At 42.9% G+C, this 19167-nt stretch overlaps 1 protein-coding gene across 1 annotated transcript in view; it reads right to left on the bottom strand.

The window, feature by feature from the left end:
• FAXDC2 (fatty acid hydroxylase domain containing 2) overlaps window positions 1–19167 on the bottom strand; it is a 995570-nt gene that overhangs the window by 895539 nt on the left and 80864 nt on the right. Inside the window, exon 2 of the mRNA XM_044069480.1 lies at window positions 15651–15704. Within this exon, the coding sequence (XP_043925415.1) occupies window positions 15651–15704 (54 nt within the window). The remainder of the gene's footprint in view (window positions 1–15650; window positions 15705–19167) is intronic.

The raw sequence follows: 19167 nt of genomic DNA, 5'->3' as shown, positions 1-19167 counted from the left end.
GACCCTCAGACTGCATTTATTTACAGCTGCTACGGTGGTAATTTGGTCTTTGGAACACCGCCTAAAAATGCACTATAGGGGTGGCAAGAGCCTTAGCCAGTACCCAGAAACCCAGGGGTGACAGATGCAGGCCATCTCTGGCAAATCATCAAGGTCTGTCAATCATGTCATCCTAAGCAGAAAGACACTGGATCCCCTTAGAATGGCACCAGAAACTTAGCAAATTGCTGGTGTCAATCATTTTTTGTTTGTACTGCGGTATCATTCTGCGTGACAGTAGGATACTGCTCAGGGCTAGTGTCATACCTGCCTGGGCCACATAATCCGAGACCTCCACCATGTCTCTTTTCATGTAGTCCAGGGAAGTGCGTCTCAGGTCACTCACACCCACATGGACAATGACAGAGTCATACTTGTCTTGTGGAGTGACCTGAGTGTGTGTGTTATGTGTTAGATTCTGGCACCTGACAGACAGCTGACTATTACCTTCTCCTTATTCAACCTAGTGAGTGGGACATCTGTGTGCCTCACTATTGAGTCACCTATGATTAGTGTATTGGGCAAGGTGTTTAGCCTTAGGGGCTTAGTTTGAGGGGCACACTGTCTGGGTGAGCTATGTGTCCTGTGGTTTGCACTGTGTTGTGGTGGTTGAGTGCATTTCTGTCTTGTAGGTCTCTTCTGTTTGGGTACATTTCTATTGAGAGGCTCCGTAAAGGTGGGTGTGTGGTTTATGTTTTTATGGGAGAGCTGTGATGGTGGGTGTTCTGGAGGGCTAGGTGTTTCATGCTGTGTTTTGCGGGTGTTGACCTTCTCCTCTTGACCAGCTAGTCCAGTCTTGGCTGGAGAGTGCATAGCTTCCAATTTGGTGATATAAGTGCATCTCTCACAAGTCTTAGTGTTGGGAGGTAAGGGGAGAGGGTTGTCTGTGTACATGAGGCAGTTGCTACACTGCCTCAGAAAGCCCAAGTGCACCAGGTTAATAGGAGAAAGCACAGGGAACTGCCCTTTAATCACGCCAGGAGGGATGGTCTTAACTACTAAGTACAGGAGCTATTTCAGTGAAGAATGATTAGTGCTGATGGCACTTAGGTGTGCTAATATAATTGCTACAAAAACCTGTTGAAGTGCAATGGGAGTGAGCTATCTGAAGTGAGAGAGAGAAAGAACTAGCAAGATCTAAGGGAAAAACTGAAGGGCAAACTTTCTGGCACCAGTAATAGTTTACCTCAGCTCGGCGCCGCTGTGCAGAGCTTAAACAAGCGCAAATGCATGCAAATGTGGGCTTTTAAACCAGAAAGTTGAAAGGGATGGAAAAACTGCCCAAACGGACAATTTCTGGGCCAGAAACCAATCCTCTTGTGGTAGATAGGCTACCCAGTGCTAACCACTCCTGCTGATAAGCTAGAAGGCTTCCCTCCAACACAGAAAGGCTTGGGGGGGGGGCTTAGAAGCTTACAAACAGTCCTGGATACAGCAAATCTGTATCTGGACTAGATCAGTTACAGGAAAGGTGGGAAACAAGCTTAGAACTAGCAGCTAAAAAGCAGTACAAATTTCAAATGCAGTACAAGGTAGCACACTTGAGTGTGTAGCAATATTAAAGCAAATACAGTTTAAATAAATGCAATTAAATTAAAAAAATGGTTAAAAACCAGTGGCAGAAAGCAGTAAATTAGGAAAAAAATTCAAAAGGCCCAAAGATCTAGGATGAAAAGAAACAAATAACTGATCAGATTTTATGACAGAGTTTATCTGGATACGACCAAGGCTAAGTTGCCTATGCACATCCAAAGTATGCAGCACCCCCTCACTGTCAGTTTGTGGAGGGGGAAAAGTAGACATTTTAATAGACTGATTAAGAGATAGTGCATTAACCACCTTTGGCATAAAAAAAGGGTTAGTGCTCAAGGACATTATGTCCTCATGAAAAATTAAAAAAGGAGGACAAGCCATAAGGGCCTGCAACTCGGACACCTGTTGGGCAGAAGTAAGTGCTAATGAAAGAACAGTCTTCTAGGAACAGTGTTGCAAGGAAGCTGAAGCAGCAGGCTCAAAGGGAGCCTGAATCTTCTGCAAAACAAATTTAAGATCCCATGGAGGAGGAACAGGCTTCATGGGAGGTTTAATACTTATTTAACATTTCTTTGCCAGGATAGTCTGAGTGGACAACTGTCCATTTTCAACGGAGTCCTGGGGAGAAAAACTCCATAAGTTTACAGACAGAAGAAAACTTTACAAAAGAGACATTACAGAGTAGTAGCATACAGAATGTAGACTTTACAGCCGTTAGTATACCATACGAGGATATTCCCCCTTTTGGTTGAAAATACAAGTGTACAGAATATACAATGAGAGTAGATAAGAATCTGGTAGAGCACTGCAAGATATTTCACAATTGAATAAGAGTATATAAAAGTTTAAGTTTTCCATATATACATTCAAGCAAATATACATGCAAGAGTATACATACATATATATATATATATATATATATATATATATATATTATATATATATATATATGTGTATGTATATATATATATATATATATATATATATATGTATATATATACACACACACACACACACACACACACGCACACAGGTTATTGCTCACACATGGATATAGTTAGATGATGTTGTTTGTGTTGTCCAGGACAGATTGGGTGTAGAAATAGTAAGTGGACGAAGCTTCAGGGGGTCAATTACAGGTGCATAGATGGCTGGTGAAGAGGGTATGTTTTAAGTAGGCTTTTGAAGGAGGGTGTGGAGTTTTGTAGTCCGAAGTCAGGGGCAAGGTTGTTCTATATTTTTGCTATTTCATGGGCAAATAGTGATCCCCCAGAGTTGTTTTTGTATGTGATGGTTTCAATTAAGGCTTTGTTGGAGGACCAAAGTTATCTATTTGAGTTGTAGATGTTCAGCATGCCAGTCTGGTCAGAGGTTTTCTCGGGATAGTACAGAATTAGATGAGCTAGGCTGAGTTGATCGTACTTTAATAGGTTCGGAAATTCAAGCCAGTGCAAGGCTTCTAGGGAAAGGCAGTGGTGGGATCGTGACTTGGCATTGGTAGCAAATCTAGCAATTTTGTTGTAACAGATGGAAAGTTTATTAAGGTCAATTTTGTAAAGATTAGTTAGAATTGGGGCTGCATAATGTAAAGTAGATAGGAGGTGGGTCCTGGCTATTGCAATTCGAGATTCAGTGGTTAGACAACTTTTACAGCGATAGAGGGAACCTAGCTTTTTGTGGACTTTAGTGACAGTTGTTATGTGTTTTGTGAATCTGAGTTGCTGGTCAATGGTAACTCCCAGGAGTTTAGCTTCAGTGACAGGGATGATTTGGGTTTTGCTGGCAGAGAGTATAGAGAAGGTAAGGTTGCTCATTTTAGTAGAGTGGAAAAGCATTAGTTGTGTTTTCTTGGGATTTAGTGTGAGTTGTGAGTTGTTAAGCCAGTTCTCTACTTCAGAGAAGGCTTCTTGCACTTTTTGTTGGAGAAGTTGGATGTTGGGTGCAGAGCATATGAGAGTTGGGTCGTCAGTGGATATGACTATGTCGGGTTTAGAGATAGCTGAGTGGAGTTGGTTTGTGAAGATATTAAAAAGAAGGGGTCCTACGACTGATCACTGCGGCATGCCTAAGGAGGTTGGGATTGGGGGTATAGAGAGTTACACCATTTGATGGATTGTTGGTGGTTATCTAAATAGATTTTAAACCACATGAAGGTGGGGTTGTTAAGGTTGAGGTCAGAGAGACAAAACAGTAGTTTATTATGTGGGACTGTGTCGAATGCCTTGGATAAATCTAGGAAGGTAGCCGAGACAAATTTACCTAAGATTCCTGTGGGAGTTTATAGTATTGGTGAATTTGAGTAGGGCAGTGGTGGTGCTATGGGATGGGCGAAATCCATGTTGGGTTGAGGAGAAAAGGTTGTTGGTGAGGGGAACTGGTGATGAATACATCTTTCTAGGATCATAGAGAGGGGTGAGAGAATTGCAATTGGTCGATAGTTGGAAAGGTCTAGGGAGGAGCCACCTTTGTGGAGTGGTATGATATATGAGGTTTTCCATATGACTAGAAAGTGTGTTCGATGATGGATATATTTATTAGAAGTGAAATGGGAAAGGCTACAGCTGTGGATGCAATTTGGAGGTATTCAGCAGGAAGGTTATCGGCTGCAAGGGTGGTTGGTTTGAGTTTGGCTAGGAGTTTTTGGATAGTAGAGGTAGGAACAGACTTACACGTGAAAGGTATGGTATTGATTTGGGCCTGAGGTGGTGGTGGGGTGTTGGAGGAAGTGATGTTGTTTACGAGTTTGAGTACTGAGGAAGTGAAATAGTTATTAAAGCTGGAGGCTATGTCCAGGTCTGTACCTGTTATATTGGGTGCAGGAGTGATGGTTCTTCCAGGCTGTAGGATATTTACTGTTGCCCAGAATTTTTGCAGTTTGGTACTGTATTTGTTTTGTTGAGTGATACAGTAATTTTATTGAGCTTAACCTGTTTTTTTGCTTTGTTTCGGAGCTCATGAAAGGTCTGCCTAGCTGCAGGTGATCTGGTGTGGCGCCAGGTTTTCCAGGCTTTATCCCTGGCTCGAAGTAGGGCTTTTGTGGTTTTCTGGAGCCAAGGGGTGGGGTTGCTATGTATCCTGATAGATTTTAAAGGGGCTAGTTGGTTTAGGATATTTAGGAATGTGGAGCTGAAGTAAACAACTGCTTTGTCTAATGAAAGGGTTTTGATGGGAGACCAGTTGCAATGTTGCAAGGCTCTTATGAAGTGGTCTCTAGGAAAAATTGTTAGAGCGGGTTTGTAGAAGGGAAGGAGAGTTAATTATTTTAAGCTTTTGCCTAACGATAAAAGTGGGGCTGTGGTCGCTTAAGAGTTTGGTAGGGTGCCACATTGATGGGAAGTATTTGGTTGATTTGTGAGGATTCAATCAAGTATAGATTCTCTTTTTCTGGCCTTATCAATGCATCTGGGAGTATCTACAAGTTGGGTGAAGTTATACAGGTTAATGTGGTGAGTGGGGCTGGGAGAATGGATGGAGTTCAAGTCAATGTTTACATCAGCTAGCACGACAGTTTCTTGAGGAAAGGAGTATGATGCCCAGTGAAGTATGGATTCTAGGGTGGTTAGGTTGTCACCCAGGGTATATGGATACAGAGTAGGTTTAGGTGCTTATGTTGGTTAAGGGATAGCTTTGCAAATAGAGTCTCTGCATTGTTGAATATGGGGAATCTTTTCGGAGGAGTTGGAGTTGTAGGTTGGTTCTGTGAAGTAGAGCTAAGCCTCTGCCTCTTTTATGTAGTCAGTCTGCCCTGAGAATGTAATACCCAGGTGGGGTGATGGAATTATCTTTAATATGTGATTTAAGTTATGTCTCTGTGATGAGAATAATATCAGGGTTATATAAGGAGATGGCAGCAAAAAGATCTTCTATTTTATTCATGATACTGCATGTATTCATACTCAGTATAAGTAAGTCGATGGGTTTGTGCTTAGCTGGATACTGATGGATGCATGGCTTATTAGCAGAGGCTGCTGGCCCGGGGTTGGGGTGAATGTCTCCTCCTAGTAGTAGCTGGGTAGTTATACAGGTGATAGTTGTTAGGTATTGGACAATTAGGTAGTGACAGTGTAGACTTGGTTGCTTTTTAGATGGATAGAAGTGCTACATGGGAGGGGCATGGAATAGGGGGGGTTCATGTATATGGTGGGGTATATGCTTGCATGAGTGGGGGTGATATTAATGTTGTGGGTTAGGGTGGGGAATTTGGGGTGGATACAGTGAGTGATTGTGAGGTTATGCCGTTAGAGGAGGTATTTATATTTGGTGAGGGTGTGAGTTCTGTGAGGAGGAGATATGGGTGTGGATATTGAAATGGTAGGTGGGCTGGAGTGGTGGGAAATGGAAGGGCATGTGTAGATGGTGCTGATGGATGTAATTATTGGATAATGGGTGGATGAAGGGAGGGTCTTAGTAAAGGAGATTACCTATAAATTCAGAGTATGTAGGGGTGGGTGGGAATTGAGGGCAGGGTAGGGGAGCAGAATGAGCCCGTAGGGCGAATGGAGCGGGATGAGCCAATCAAGGTATGTGCAATTCAAAAATAAACTCAGTTGCTCAGAAGTCACATCTATAATGATAGCCTTTCTTTTGTTACCAATATGTTTTTTATTTTTAAAGGAGTGAAAGTCCTTTTTAATTTTACCAGTTGGATGCCCTAAGAAATAACTTGTTTTAGGGCTGAGAGACAGTGAGTCAACTATTGCTGCATCAGAGACAGACTGGGAGGGTAGTGGGGCTATATCACATAAAAAAAGATGAATAAATGTTTTTTTAGAGACTGGAAGGGCTAGAATTACAGTTTAAAGTGGGGTGTTTTTACAGACTTGAAGGGTAGAAATCAGAATGTTTCTACATGGTGGGGGGGACCGAAATCCCTGCTGCTGGCTCATGTATTTATGTTCAGTACATTAAGGATTACAGTAAAAACACAACCTACTAATAATGCCTTTTGTATTATAATGAGACATACACTTAGGTTCTGCAAGGTTCTTCAATACAGTTGGATGTCCCACTGGCTTTACTTTTGTTAGTGGTATTTGCCAGAGGATAGGTGCCACGAATTCTATAAGACACAGCTGGCGTGGGGACTTAGGTAAAGTCAGTGGGACATCCAGCTGTATTGAAGAACCTTGCAGAACCTATGTTAGTGGTATTTGCCACAGGCTGGGTTCTGCGAATTCTATAAGACACAGCTGGCTCTAAGAAATTGTTTCACCTCAAATCTAGCAGCTAAAGGAGGAGAAAAAGGAAGACAAGCACAGATAGCCGACAGGTGGGCCTTAACAGAAGAATAGGCCAAACCAGCACTGAGCAACTCACACAAATAAGAGAGAACCAAAGAAGCATCTACAGTAAGCGAGTTCAGGTTACAAGAGACAGAGACACCAAAAAGAAAATCTCTTCCATTTGGATAAGTAGGATTTCCTAGTCATAGGTTTCCTGGCCTCCTGCAAGACTTGCAGCACGTCCTCAGAAAAAAGGTGTCCATCAGGAATCAAAATCCTATCACTCATAGTGTCAGGTGTAGTGTGGAAAGGTGGGGATGAATAAGAGATCCTTTGTCTTGTGTGATTAGATCCACCCTGTGAAGTAACTTGTGATGACTGTCCCTAGCTAGATGCAGAAGAGGGAACCAGTACTGTCACAGCTAAAAGGGAGTCACCAACAAGATTTTGGGAGCATCCTGTTGAATTTTGAACAGGACTTTCAGAATGAGAGGAAGGGGAGGGAATGCGTAAAGTAACATCCCCTCCCAACAGATTGAGAGGGTGTCTACCTTCCATAACCAAGGACCTGGGACTCTGGCACAAAACAGAGGAAGTTGTATGTTCAGAAGGGAGACAAAAAGATCCACTTGGAATACCCCATTGGTGGATAATGTCCAGAAACAAATTACTGTGAAACATCCATTCGTGGGACTAAGTTAAGGACCTGCTCAGAGTGCCTGCCTCAATGTTTTGACTGGAAGGGATATAGACTGCCTGAAGAGTCACTTGACACTTAACAGCAAGACCACATACCAGACCAGAAGTGCCTATCGGCAAAGATAAGATCTCATTCCTCCGTTTGTTGATATACCACATCACTGTCTTATTGTCTGTGAATAGCTTGAGAGGCCCCTGAGAAAAGAGAGACTGAAAGGCCTGAAGAATCAGCAGAAGACCTCTCATCTCTTTGACACTGATGTGCTCCTTTTGCTGATAAGGTGACCACACCCCTTGTACCTTAAGGGAGCCAAAAGTCACTCATCCATCCCATGTCTGAGGCGTCTGAACAATTCCTGAGGGGAAAGAGGGGGATGAAAAAGAATCCCTGGATTCAGAGACAACTGCTGAATCTGCCAGAGAAGTTCCTGTCTGAGGCAAGGAAGAAGAGGATCTACAAATTATAGAGGATGAGCATGTTGAAGCCACAGTGACTTCAGAAACCACTAAAACTTTCTAATATGAAGTTTGGTCAGAAGGAGCATCGGAATGCTGGATGACATGAAACCTAGAACTCTCAGAAACTTTCTCGTGGTAATGGGAGCCAGAGGAAGAAGAGTGTGAAAGGAAGAAATGACAGTGAAGGTTTTTGGAGGGGGCAGTGATGGAAGCATTGGCACTGTCTGAATCCTGTAACCCAGAAAAACATGATCCTGAGGAATCAGACAATATTTTTTTGAAATTTATAGTGAACCCCAGGCTCTGAAGAAAGGATAAGGCAAAATGAAGATTCTGCAAAAGTGTCACTGGGTGAGCCTTCAAGTTCATAACGACCTCAGGAGAAACACCTGGCAGAGGCTGGAAAGCTGAAGATTCAAGTTGTACCTTTTCACCTTCCCTAATGGCTGAACCTCATGGTGGGAGACTCCTTCTGTAGTATCTTTAGTCATCATCATCATTCTCTTTCGGCTTTTCCCGTTAGGGGTCGCCACAGCGGATCATCTCTTTCCATTTCTTCCTATCCTCTGCATCTTGCTCTGTCACACCAACCGCCTGCATGTCCTCTCTCACCACGTCCATAAACCTTATCTTAGGCCTTCCTCTATTCCTCTTACCTGGCAGCTCCATCCTTAGCATCTTTTTCCAAATATACCCATCATCCCTCCTCAGCACATGTCCAAACCAACGCAATCTCGTCTCCCTTGCTTTGTCTCCAAACTGTCCAACATGAGCTGACCCTCTAATATACTGATTCCTAATCCTATCCATCCTAGTCACACCGATTGCAAATCTTAACATCTTTAACTCTGCCACATCCAGCTCTGACTCCTGCCTTTTTGTCAATGCCACTGTCTCCAACCCATATAACATAGCTGGTCTCACTACACTCTTGTAGACCTTCCCTTTCACTCTTACTGATACCCGTCTGTCACAAATCACTCCTGACACTCTTCTCCACCCATTCCACCCTGCCTGTACTCTCTTCTTCACCTTTCTTCCACATTCACCATTACTCTGAACTGTTGATCCCAAGTACTTAAACTCGTCCACCTTTACCAACTCTACTCCTGCATCCTCACCATTCCTCTACCCTCCCTCTCATTTACACACATATATTCTGTCTTAGCCCTGCTGACCCTCATTCCTCTGCTCTCTAGAGCATATCTCCACCTCTCCAGAGTCTCCTCAACCTGATTCCTACTCTCACTACAGATCACAATGTCATCTGCAAACATCATAGTCCACGGGGCCTCCTGTCTGATCTCATCTGTCAACCTGTCCATTACCACTGCAAGTAAGAAAGGACTCAGAGCTGATCCTTGATGTAATCCCACCTCCACCTTAAACAGATCTGTCACTCCCACTGCAGTCCTCACCACTGTCACACTACCCTCGTACATATCCTGTACCACTCTTACGTACTTCTCTGCCACTCCCGACTTCCTCATACAATACCACAACTCTTCTCTAGGCACTCTGTCATATGCTTTCTCCAAGTCTACAAAGACACAATGCAACTCCTTCTGACCTTCTCCGTATTTCTCCAACAACACTCTCAGAGCAAACATTGCATCTGTAGTGCTCTTTCCTGGCATGAAACCATACTGCTGATCACTAATCATCACCTCCCTTCTTAACCTTGCTTCCACTACTCTTTCCCATAACTTCAAGCTGTGACTAATCAGTTTTATCCCTCTGTAGTTACTGGTATCTTTAGTAAGTAGCCTAAAACGCTGGTTCTCAAGATACAAGGAAAGGGAAGAAAGTCTACTGCAAAGGGTTTTCGGAAAAAATGCCTGACAAACAGAACAAGACGTATGGTCACGAGAAGCATCTAAGCAAAAAAAGACACTAATCGTGGCAGTCTCTATGGGGAATCCATCTCCCACACTGGCAGTTACCCTTCCTGGATGACATTAACTTCAAGGAACACAAAAAAACAAAAATCCACAGTGGGACACTTTTCTTGCAAAGACAACAAACAGGAGTAGGAAGTCCCAGGAGAATGAAAATGCATTCAACTGGCAGAAAACAGACACAGTTAAACAGACCGACTGAGTAAAAGATATGTTCAGACTGGCAGCAAAGAAATTAAGTTTTTGGTATGCCTGAACGTCACCATTATGTCCTATGTTATGCAGGGTGCATATGGTGATGTTCAGCACAGCTTTTAAATTCAGAAGTCTTTGGAAGTCTGGCCGGACTGCGGCTTTCATTTACTTAAGAATACTGCAGTGTGTATGGACATTGGATGGGAGGAAGAGGAATCTACCATAATCCAAAGGAGAAAGAACCTGGGAGGAGTAAGGGATTCTTCATCTGAATTTGCCTCCTCCTCAGATGAATCCTGTCCTCTGGGTCTCTTAAGTATGGTAGAGGACCAAGGAAGGCTGGAACAGAAACTCCCTGAAAAAGGTTTTAAAGCCATCAAAACACAAAACCCCTGAGTGAAGGACTGCCACTCACTCCTGGAGAAATATGTTTAGTTTTCTGTTTTTTCTTTAATGGGACATCCACATTATAAAATTTAGAAGGCTCTGACCTTGGACGGTATTCAATAATTGTAGTCAGTAGGGACTTCTTCCCTGACTAAAATTTGAAGAACACCCCTATGTCTCTCTGAAATAATCAGCCACAGTTCCCCTGAACGTCTGAAGTGGGCATCTGCAATGCCTCCTTTGGATGTGCCTACAGTCAGAGCCAACGATGAAGATAGGTAAACCTCTGGGCTTTCACTTGCCTCAGGAGAGACGTCCGACAGAGGCTGCACAGCAAAAGATTCTGGCCTAGAATTCTTGGCCTTCTTCACAGATGGCTGTCCCTCAGAGCAGAAAGTTACCTCCATTGTGTTTTTATCACGAAGCTTAAGATGTGGATTCTCAAGATAAAGCACCAAAGAAGAAAACCTACTATGAAGGGTCTTGGGAACAAAGTCCTGACAGACAGAACAGGACGTATGGTCATGCAAAGCACCAAGGCAAAACCGACACTGTTTGTGATGGTCTTTATGGGGAATGTCTCGACACTGGCATTTATGCTTCTTATAAGGCAGGAAACCCCATGCATTATACACAATACAGTAAAAAGACAGATAAGATAACAAAACCTCAACGGGTCATTTATCTAATCTCACTGGATATCCACATCCCGCCCCCACCCCAAACAAAAAAGACCACAGTGAAGAACTTCTTTAAAGCAAACTTCACACTACTCAAGACTGGTGTGGTATCCTTCAAGGCCCCCAAGCCAGTGGAAACCACAACCCAAGCTGCGGAAGCCCTTACAAATGCCTTCTACGAACACCTCCAGGACTGCATGGATCAGGCAATCCCTAATAAAACCAAGACTCTTTCCACCAAGGGCAAACGTCCAGTGTGGTGGACCCCAGCCATAAACAAACTTTACAATAAGAGGAGAAAGCTGTTACATGATAGAGCAAAATCCATAAAAGAGAAGACACCTTTGATCATTATTAGTAAAAAAATACGAGCACTCATAAAATCATCCAAGGCCAACTTTGAGAGGAAAAATTGCCATAGATTCAAAAGACAATCATAAGGCCTTCTTCAGCTATGTTAGAAACCTGGGTGGAAACTCCCAGATATGCTCAGAATTAGTCCAAAATGATACAAATATCACTGAACCCACAGACATTGCCAACATACTGGCAGACAGGTTCAGTGCAAACTTCACCCCCCCCCCAAAAGGAGAGATAACTATCCCAGCGGAGTGCAGCCTCCCAGACATCTCCAATGCGCAGGTGAAAGCTGCTCTCTCTAAAGCTAAAAACACAGCAGCAATGAGACCAGATGGTGTCCCCGGCTGTGTGCTACACGAACTCAATGAGGAACTAAACCCGCACATAAGGCAGCTGTTTAATCTTAGCCTTACCACAGGATATGTGCCCAAGGAGTGGCGTACGGCAACTGTGGTCCCACTCCACAAAGGCGGTGCCTCTACGGACCCTGGTAATTACCACCCCATAAGCTTAACAAGCCTGCTCTGCAAAGCTATGGAGAGGATCATAATGGAACTCATAAACAAAGACATAGGGGACTTGCAGACATTGGACCCAACCCAGTTTGGCTTTGTCAAGGGCAGATCATGCCTTTTGAACTTGGTCGACTTCTTCGAAACAGTCACCAAGGCCATTGATGAGGGAAAGGCAGTCCATACAGCCTACCTTGACCTTGCAAAAGCTTTCGACACAATACCCCACTCGGGTATTATAGAGAAACTTACCAGCTTAAATGTAAACCCATATGTCACAAGATGGGTTGCAAACTGGCTAAAGGACAGAACCCACAGGGTTAGAGTAGCTTGCGCCATGTCAGACTCCGGTCACAAGTGGTGTCCCACAGGGCTCAGTCCTTGGCCCCCTGTTGTTCGGCATCTACTTCTCAGAAGTACAGGCTAACATAGGAGGACTATGGCTGACAAAGTTTGCAGATGACTGCAAACTGGGAGCCATAGTGGAAAGTACATCGGACACAGATATCCTTCGGAGGGGTCTCACGGAAACTGATAGCTGGTGCCAGAGCCATGGCCTGAAGTTAAATGCCAAAAAATGTATAGTCATACCCTTCGGGAAAAACAAGGTAACCCCAAGCTACCATATAGGTGGCAATCCACTAAGCACAGAAGAGGTTATCAGGGACCCAGGTTGACAGTGGCCTTTCTTTTGACACTCACATTGCTAAAGTGGTTAGAAAAACCTTCTACATTGCCCACCTGATCATGAAGGGATTCACATCCAGATCAAGTGAGGTCATTGTTCCCCTCTACTCTTCACTTATCAGACCAATGATCGAGTACAATGCCCCATTCGGGATGTATCTCACCCGACACCTGCAGCAATTGGAGAGACCCCAAAGGTTCCTCACCAAAAGGATAAAGGGACTCCAAAATCTGGCATATGCTGCCAGACTGAAGAAACTCCAGCTCTACTCAGTCGCATACCGTCTGCTCAGAGGTGACCTGTGCCTGACATACAAGGCCATGTCCAACCCAGAATTAATGGACATGCTCCACCTCAAAAAATCCAAATCTACCAGATCCACTAGAGCAAGCGACTTAAACCTTAGCATGGATATAAATAGGACATGCTGGAGGGATAGATTTGTCACCCAGAGACTCCCTATGTTGTGGAATAAAATCCCGGTCCATGTGAGGCAGAGCACCTCGCTGGCTCTGTTCAAGAGAAATCTTGACCGGTGGATGGGAGATCGTAGGTTTACCCCGAGAATCATCTCTGTGTCACTGCTGGACAGAGGCACAACAAACTAATGGGCACAGTATTTTTTAACATAAGGGGTGGCGTAAGCCACAAAAACTCTGGGCTAGGCTTATAAATGCCTTTGGGCAGATAGCCTAGTATAAACCTATGAACCTTGGTGAACCAGCACCAGAACAGGCATTCAGACCAATGATCAAAAGATATTTCGAACTGGTGGCAAAGAAGTTCTGAATATGGCACATCCAAACATCACCTTTATGCCCTATGCTTTGCAAGGAGCATATGCATGACGTATGGAGTACCTTAAAGCAACCTAAAGGCTTTGGTATACTGGCCGAATGATGGGCCACCCTTAGCAGGGGATCCCTACTTTAATGAATACTGCAACAGTGAAAAGGAAGGACATCAAAAGAGTACTTCCCTATCTGGTAGAGATGTTTAGTGATGTTCTTAGTACAAGACTGATACCCTATTCTTGGAAACAAAGAGCTCTGGTGATTAATCAAAGGAGGGTAAGGATCTGAGTACACAGTCCTCCTACAGAACAATACTTAATCATTACTTAAGTTATTTATGTTCTTTACCGCTCTGTAGTTGAAAGATTATGGGTATCCTTCATCACATTTTAATGGTGGACAAACAACTTCACTTTTCATTGAATTAACATACAAGGATAACAAAAGGACTGAGATGGCAAATTAATGCTACACAAACAGTAGTAGAAGGGTTCTCTTGCTTTGTCACAAAACAGGCAATTCCAACAACGTCCAACTGACTATAAATTAATCAAACACAAAGTTTCTGTTATCAAAATATAACTAATTTAAAATTAATAAAAATGTCTCTGGTGTTTCAGCTCTTGCCCTTTCAGGGGGCTCTAACAAGAGGACAATATCAAAGGTGCCAAGGATGTTTTGCTATTTTAACAAAAAGTAACACTACTTTAATAATATTAACACCATTATGAACTAATTTACGTACAGTCATGACCAGAAAATTCCAGATGGTAATAAACAATAACCCTCCCCATCTTAAAGCAGCAAAGTAGTCCTACGGACTTGTCCTTTTACCTGACTGCTGCAAAGCTGTATCTACTCATTCTAAAGTAGCAGCGACTGCAGCAATGCAAAAAACAATGTGCAGGTCATCTCTAATGTAGGGCCACATGGACTATTAACATGCATCAGGCTGTGTAGCTACACCACTTCAGCTGTACAGCCACTGTAGCAAAACACCACTTTAAATCTGCCTCTACGGTACATATTCAGCCTTTTTAACAAAATACAAGTCATTACCATATGACAGTACACTGACTTGTACAGAATTATGTAACGTCAAACAGTATAAGAATTATAACCCAGCCCTCCCAAACCCCTGAGATAAACTTCCCCTGCATGTTAAGCAGTGCCATGCATCATCTTCCCTTAAACAAACTACATGATTGGATGGGTATCCACAAACTTAATTCAGGATTGACTGATATGACTCGCCTACAGAAAGGAGGTTCAGCCTGATGGAGGGTGTTGAACAGATAATGGTCTTGAAATTCAGTGACCTTAGATGATCTGTGATTCTATGACTCTATTAGCCTCCCCCCATGCAATCAAACAGCTGTGCTGAAAACAAAATTGAAAGGGAGTAAGAAGTCAAAACAATCTTGCTTGTTTCATGTCAATTACCACAGCTTATGTGAAAGAATCTTTTCAGGAAGTAGGGCCACAGTTATGTGACTGTACAGCTGTTCTCCTATCATGTACTACACTACTGGTCCAAAGATTCTACCAAGCAGTACAGCTGATGTATGACGACTTGTGGTAAAGACAAAAAAGAGCCGTTTTGGTAAAGGCATTTAGCCTTTGAATGACTGACACAAGTTACAAACAAACAAACAAAAAAAAAAACATAATGTGGGGGCTAGAGCTCCTTAACCCCCCCACCACAGGTAGACCCTCCCCCAACCTGGCAGCACCAGTTGTGTCTATTTCAGTCAATACTAAAGTCATAGTCTCAAGGGAAAAGAGTTATTTCCTGATGTTGCAAATTCAGCCAAAAGTATCAAGCCAGGTTTGACAAACTGGCATGATTGAACTGATTCAGCCACAGCAAATACTACCATACCTGGCATAGCCCTGTGAACTACCTTAGCAAAAAAGATGGACATCTTGGAAGAGGACTGAGATCTTGAAATGTACTATGCAAATGCAACTATCTGACTTCAGCATGTGTGACTACAGTACATTTAGCAAATACAATATAAGGAAGTATATGGGAGGAGAACTGGAAATCAGGATATCCTCAGTCCCAGCTCCAAACAGATTCTCAGTCAGTCTACAATATTTTTATTTTAATACCCATACCAAAACTGAAAGAAATTATATCCAGCAGTGTAAACATTCACAGCTTTCATTGTGTGTTCTTACCTCTCTCACGGGAACAGGAACAGGAGGTCTACAGTTTTCACTGACTACCTGCATCTGGATAGAAAAAACATTTCAATTAGAAATAAAATTAAGTAATTGGGTCATGCTGTTTTTCACATTTTATGTTTTTTTTCCTACAGCACACATTTTTAAACTTGACTTCTCATCCCTGATCATATAGTAATTGAGTCATAAATTAACATTTCTACAACACCTCAAATACATCTCAACCTTAAGTGACCAGGGAAGAAATTCAGCATTACTTAATACCATCACCACCAGTTATTTAAGGCTTTAGCTACAATGGTGAATGAGATAAGCTGGTGTTACCTAATGTCTGCTGTCATGACATCATAGCTAGAGTGACCACTGTGCCTGCTATGTGCAACTCTCAGACTTACTCTGTACCCAATAGTGGGCTATTCCATTCACACTCTGTGGAAAATACCCAAAATAAAATGCTTCATAATTTAGTTACTGCAGCCTAATATTACTAACAGCATAACATTTTTCTTGCAAATGAATAATACATCTGTAAGCTACTGCCATAGTGACTGTGTATCTTGCCAAATGCATCCCCTTAAACATTAGGATGTTTTTGCTAAGCATCAACAGTGAGAACCCAATATGTTGAAGGACAGATGCAAAATGGTAAAAAAATAAAATGGAGTGAGATAGGGAGAAAAAAAATAACAAGCTCCATGGCAATAAACCCCTGACTAAATCACTAGTGACCCGAGTTCAACAAGTGGCTCAGGTGCTTGTAGGACATGGCTGGGGATGGTGGGATTGAGTTACCATGTCCAGTTTACTTTCCCTGGGGGGAAGACAGGTGGATCTGTCTCACAGCACATGTGACACCTAGCAGGAGCACTAAGTAGTCACTCAGTGAAGTTTTGAGCCAGCTGAGCTTACTGCTACCAAACTGCATTTGCACCAAGTAGGAAAAGAGAAACTAGCATGCAGAGGCACACTTTCCCTCAAGAGGTAGCAATTGTGGGCTCAGAAGAGTGAGGGATATTCCCACTGACAGAAGGTAGCCCCTCTAGCCCCTAGGACGGGCAAGCTGGCTTGCTCCTTACTTCAACTCTCACTAGGGAATAGAAGTCTGATGGAGGTTTCTGCGCAGGAATGAATGTGCTCAGGGCTCTTGCCTAGCCTAGGAATACCTGGATTTTATTCCACTGGAATGAACAGACCAAATTGATGAAGGCTGAGCAAGCATTAGGCATGGTCCTTGGGAAGCACAAAAAGCAAAGAAAAAATGAGGGTGGTGAATACCTGAAGCCAAAATCTATACAAAAAGGCTGCATGAACAAGTTGCTTTGCTATAAAAGCAATATGTTGACATTGTGAGAACTACAACACAGAGCAGGTTCTATGAAGAAATTATTCCCTGTAATATACAGGCTATGCAATCCAGAAGCATGGTGTCACAAGGCTGACAGCCTGTCCCATGGATACATTATGAGTTGTCCGTGGTGACATAGCAGTCCCCCAACTTTACAATCCAGTGCCTTGTAGTGCTGCAATAAGCAGTACCTCACCCTAAATAAAAAGTTGTTTACTGTCTAGCCTCCCATATCAAAACTCGAAGATAGATTGTTAATTTTCTAAATCTACCATCCAACTTCCACATGATGTTAAAATACACATTATTGCCCAGGGGTACCGACCTTCTGATTATATAACTAATACCTGCTCTCCCGAAGCAGTTCAAACTATTTATATACAGAATGCACATTGCCCAAGGGTACCACTACTACACCACCTGGTAATTTATTTATCCTTTTTTGTCCAGGTTAGTGCCACTTTTCAGGGGAGACCTGAGGTGGTATTTATACTACTAGGGAAAATATGTCCAGGGCACTGAGAAACTTCCTCTACTCTTGATAGGTGCCATGGGATCTTTTACATCCACTTCAGCTACCAACAGCTCAAGCAAATAAGAGCTTAGTTTAATGTCTCAGTCAAAGGGAGACACACTCAGGAATGCTGCACTACAATGGCAGATATCGATCTGTCTGATGTGGGAATATATCCCACAAGCTTTCTGAACCAAAGGCAGGTGTGTTATCTGTTGTGCCATGAACACTACCAGTTCAGGTAATTGTAATTTTCTGGAAGCATCCTCTCCAACCTAACAAAAATGAAGATCTAATGTTGTCTTTTACATCTGTATCTCTATGTAAGGGTCTTCAGATAAGTGTCTGATCTGACTTCGGCCACTTTCAAGCTTTGGATCCAGTGCTCAGGCTCCTCCCCTTACCCAGAATTCTCCATGTTGACCTAGCTATCTCAGATCTCATTTGCTGCCACAAGCATAGGACAGATCTCTTGGTGCTCAGTAGATTGGATAAGTGAATTTAGGCCTATATTTTCTAACTTTTAAATACTTCTTACATAACTGTAAATAACTGCCTTCTTTTTAACCCTTACTCTTTTCTTTGCTCCTCCCTTAAGCTCCTCTTGTTCTTCATCTTAAGCATTTTTCCAGTTTCTCATATAAACATATATAAATATACACACACACACTTATTAGAGTTATCATAGTTCTGGCAGTTTTACAGTAGCAGACAGTTGTTTCTACCTGTTGTCTTGTATCTCATTTCCCATTTTACCCCAAAAAAGTTCAGCACAAGATAATAATGAGATTTCTTTGGGCCCAGATCCTGTTGGGGGTCTCAGGGAATGGTTTCTTCTGCACATTTAGTACTTACTCCTCCAATCCAATCTTTCAGACTGGAGCCCTTGGATCATATTTCCACATGGGGCAGGTCTGCAATGGAGCCTAGGCTTTAGTCTTTGACACTTATGAGTTCTTTGATTTGGTCAGTTCAGACCACTTCCAAGCCATCTGAGTCTTGAAGCCAAATGTTTAGTGTTGACTGACAGGGCAGGTTTGGAATGGAGGTCTTTGAAACCATTCCTCCATCTTGGATTCTCGGTGTTAAGACAGTTCAGCTCAGACATCTGCCTCAAACCTGAGACATGCAATATCCTGGGTTGAGCCTCCTTTGGGGGCTTTTGCTCCTAAGACACAGCTCCCCAGACCCTTATCAAACTCTGATTTTAAGGTTTTCAAGAGACAGTACTCTCATTCCACAGAAAAGACTACCCCTCAAGTTCAGATCCAACCCCCCCCCCCCAAGGGATCTCTCAGGATCCAAAACCTACTCCTTTTGTGTTGTCAGGACAGCCAGTAACCAAAAGTTTTGTGCTGGCTCCTCTGGAAGAGACCACCTTTGCTTCCGTGTCCTCCCCACAGCATCCCACTGAGGATGTGCACAGGAAGCATGCATGCAAAAGGAGGCACCCAAACTCTCTTTAGGAGTCTGTCACCACCGATACTGATTGATGAATGAGAAGGTTCCTCCAGTCTCCACCTTAAGAAGTTTCATTCTGAAAAATCATTGAACTGCTTAAACAGAAAGAGGAATGGTCCTTCCAACCACCTGCTCCAGAAGAGTCATTTTTGGTAAGGCTTTTGGTTTTGGCCTATCTATGTCTTGGGTAA

This window comes from Protopterus annectens, chromosome 4.part0 (genome assembly GCF_019279795.1).
Source record: "Protopterus annectens isolate FY-2018-M chromosome 4.part0, PAN1.0, whole genome shotgun sequence".
Classification (NCBI taxonomy): domain Eukaryota; kingdom Metazoa; phylum Chordata; order Ceratodontiformes; family Protopteridae; genus Protopterus; species Protopterus annectens.
This window is presented reverse-complemented; position numbering and strand designations above follow the sequence as displayed.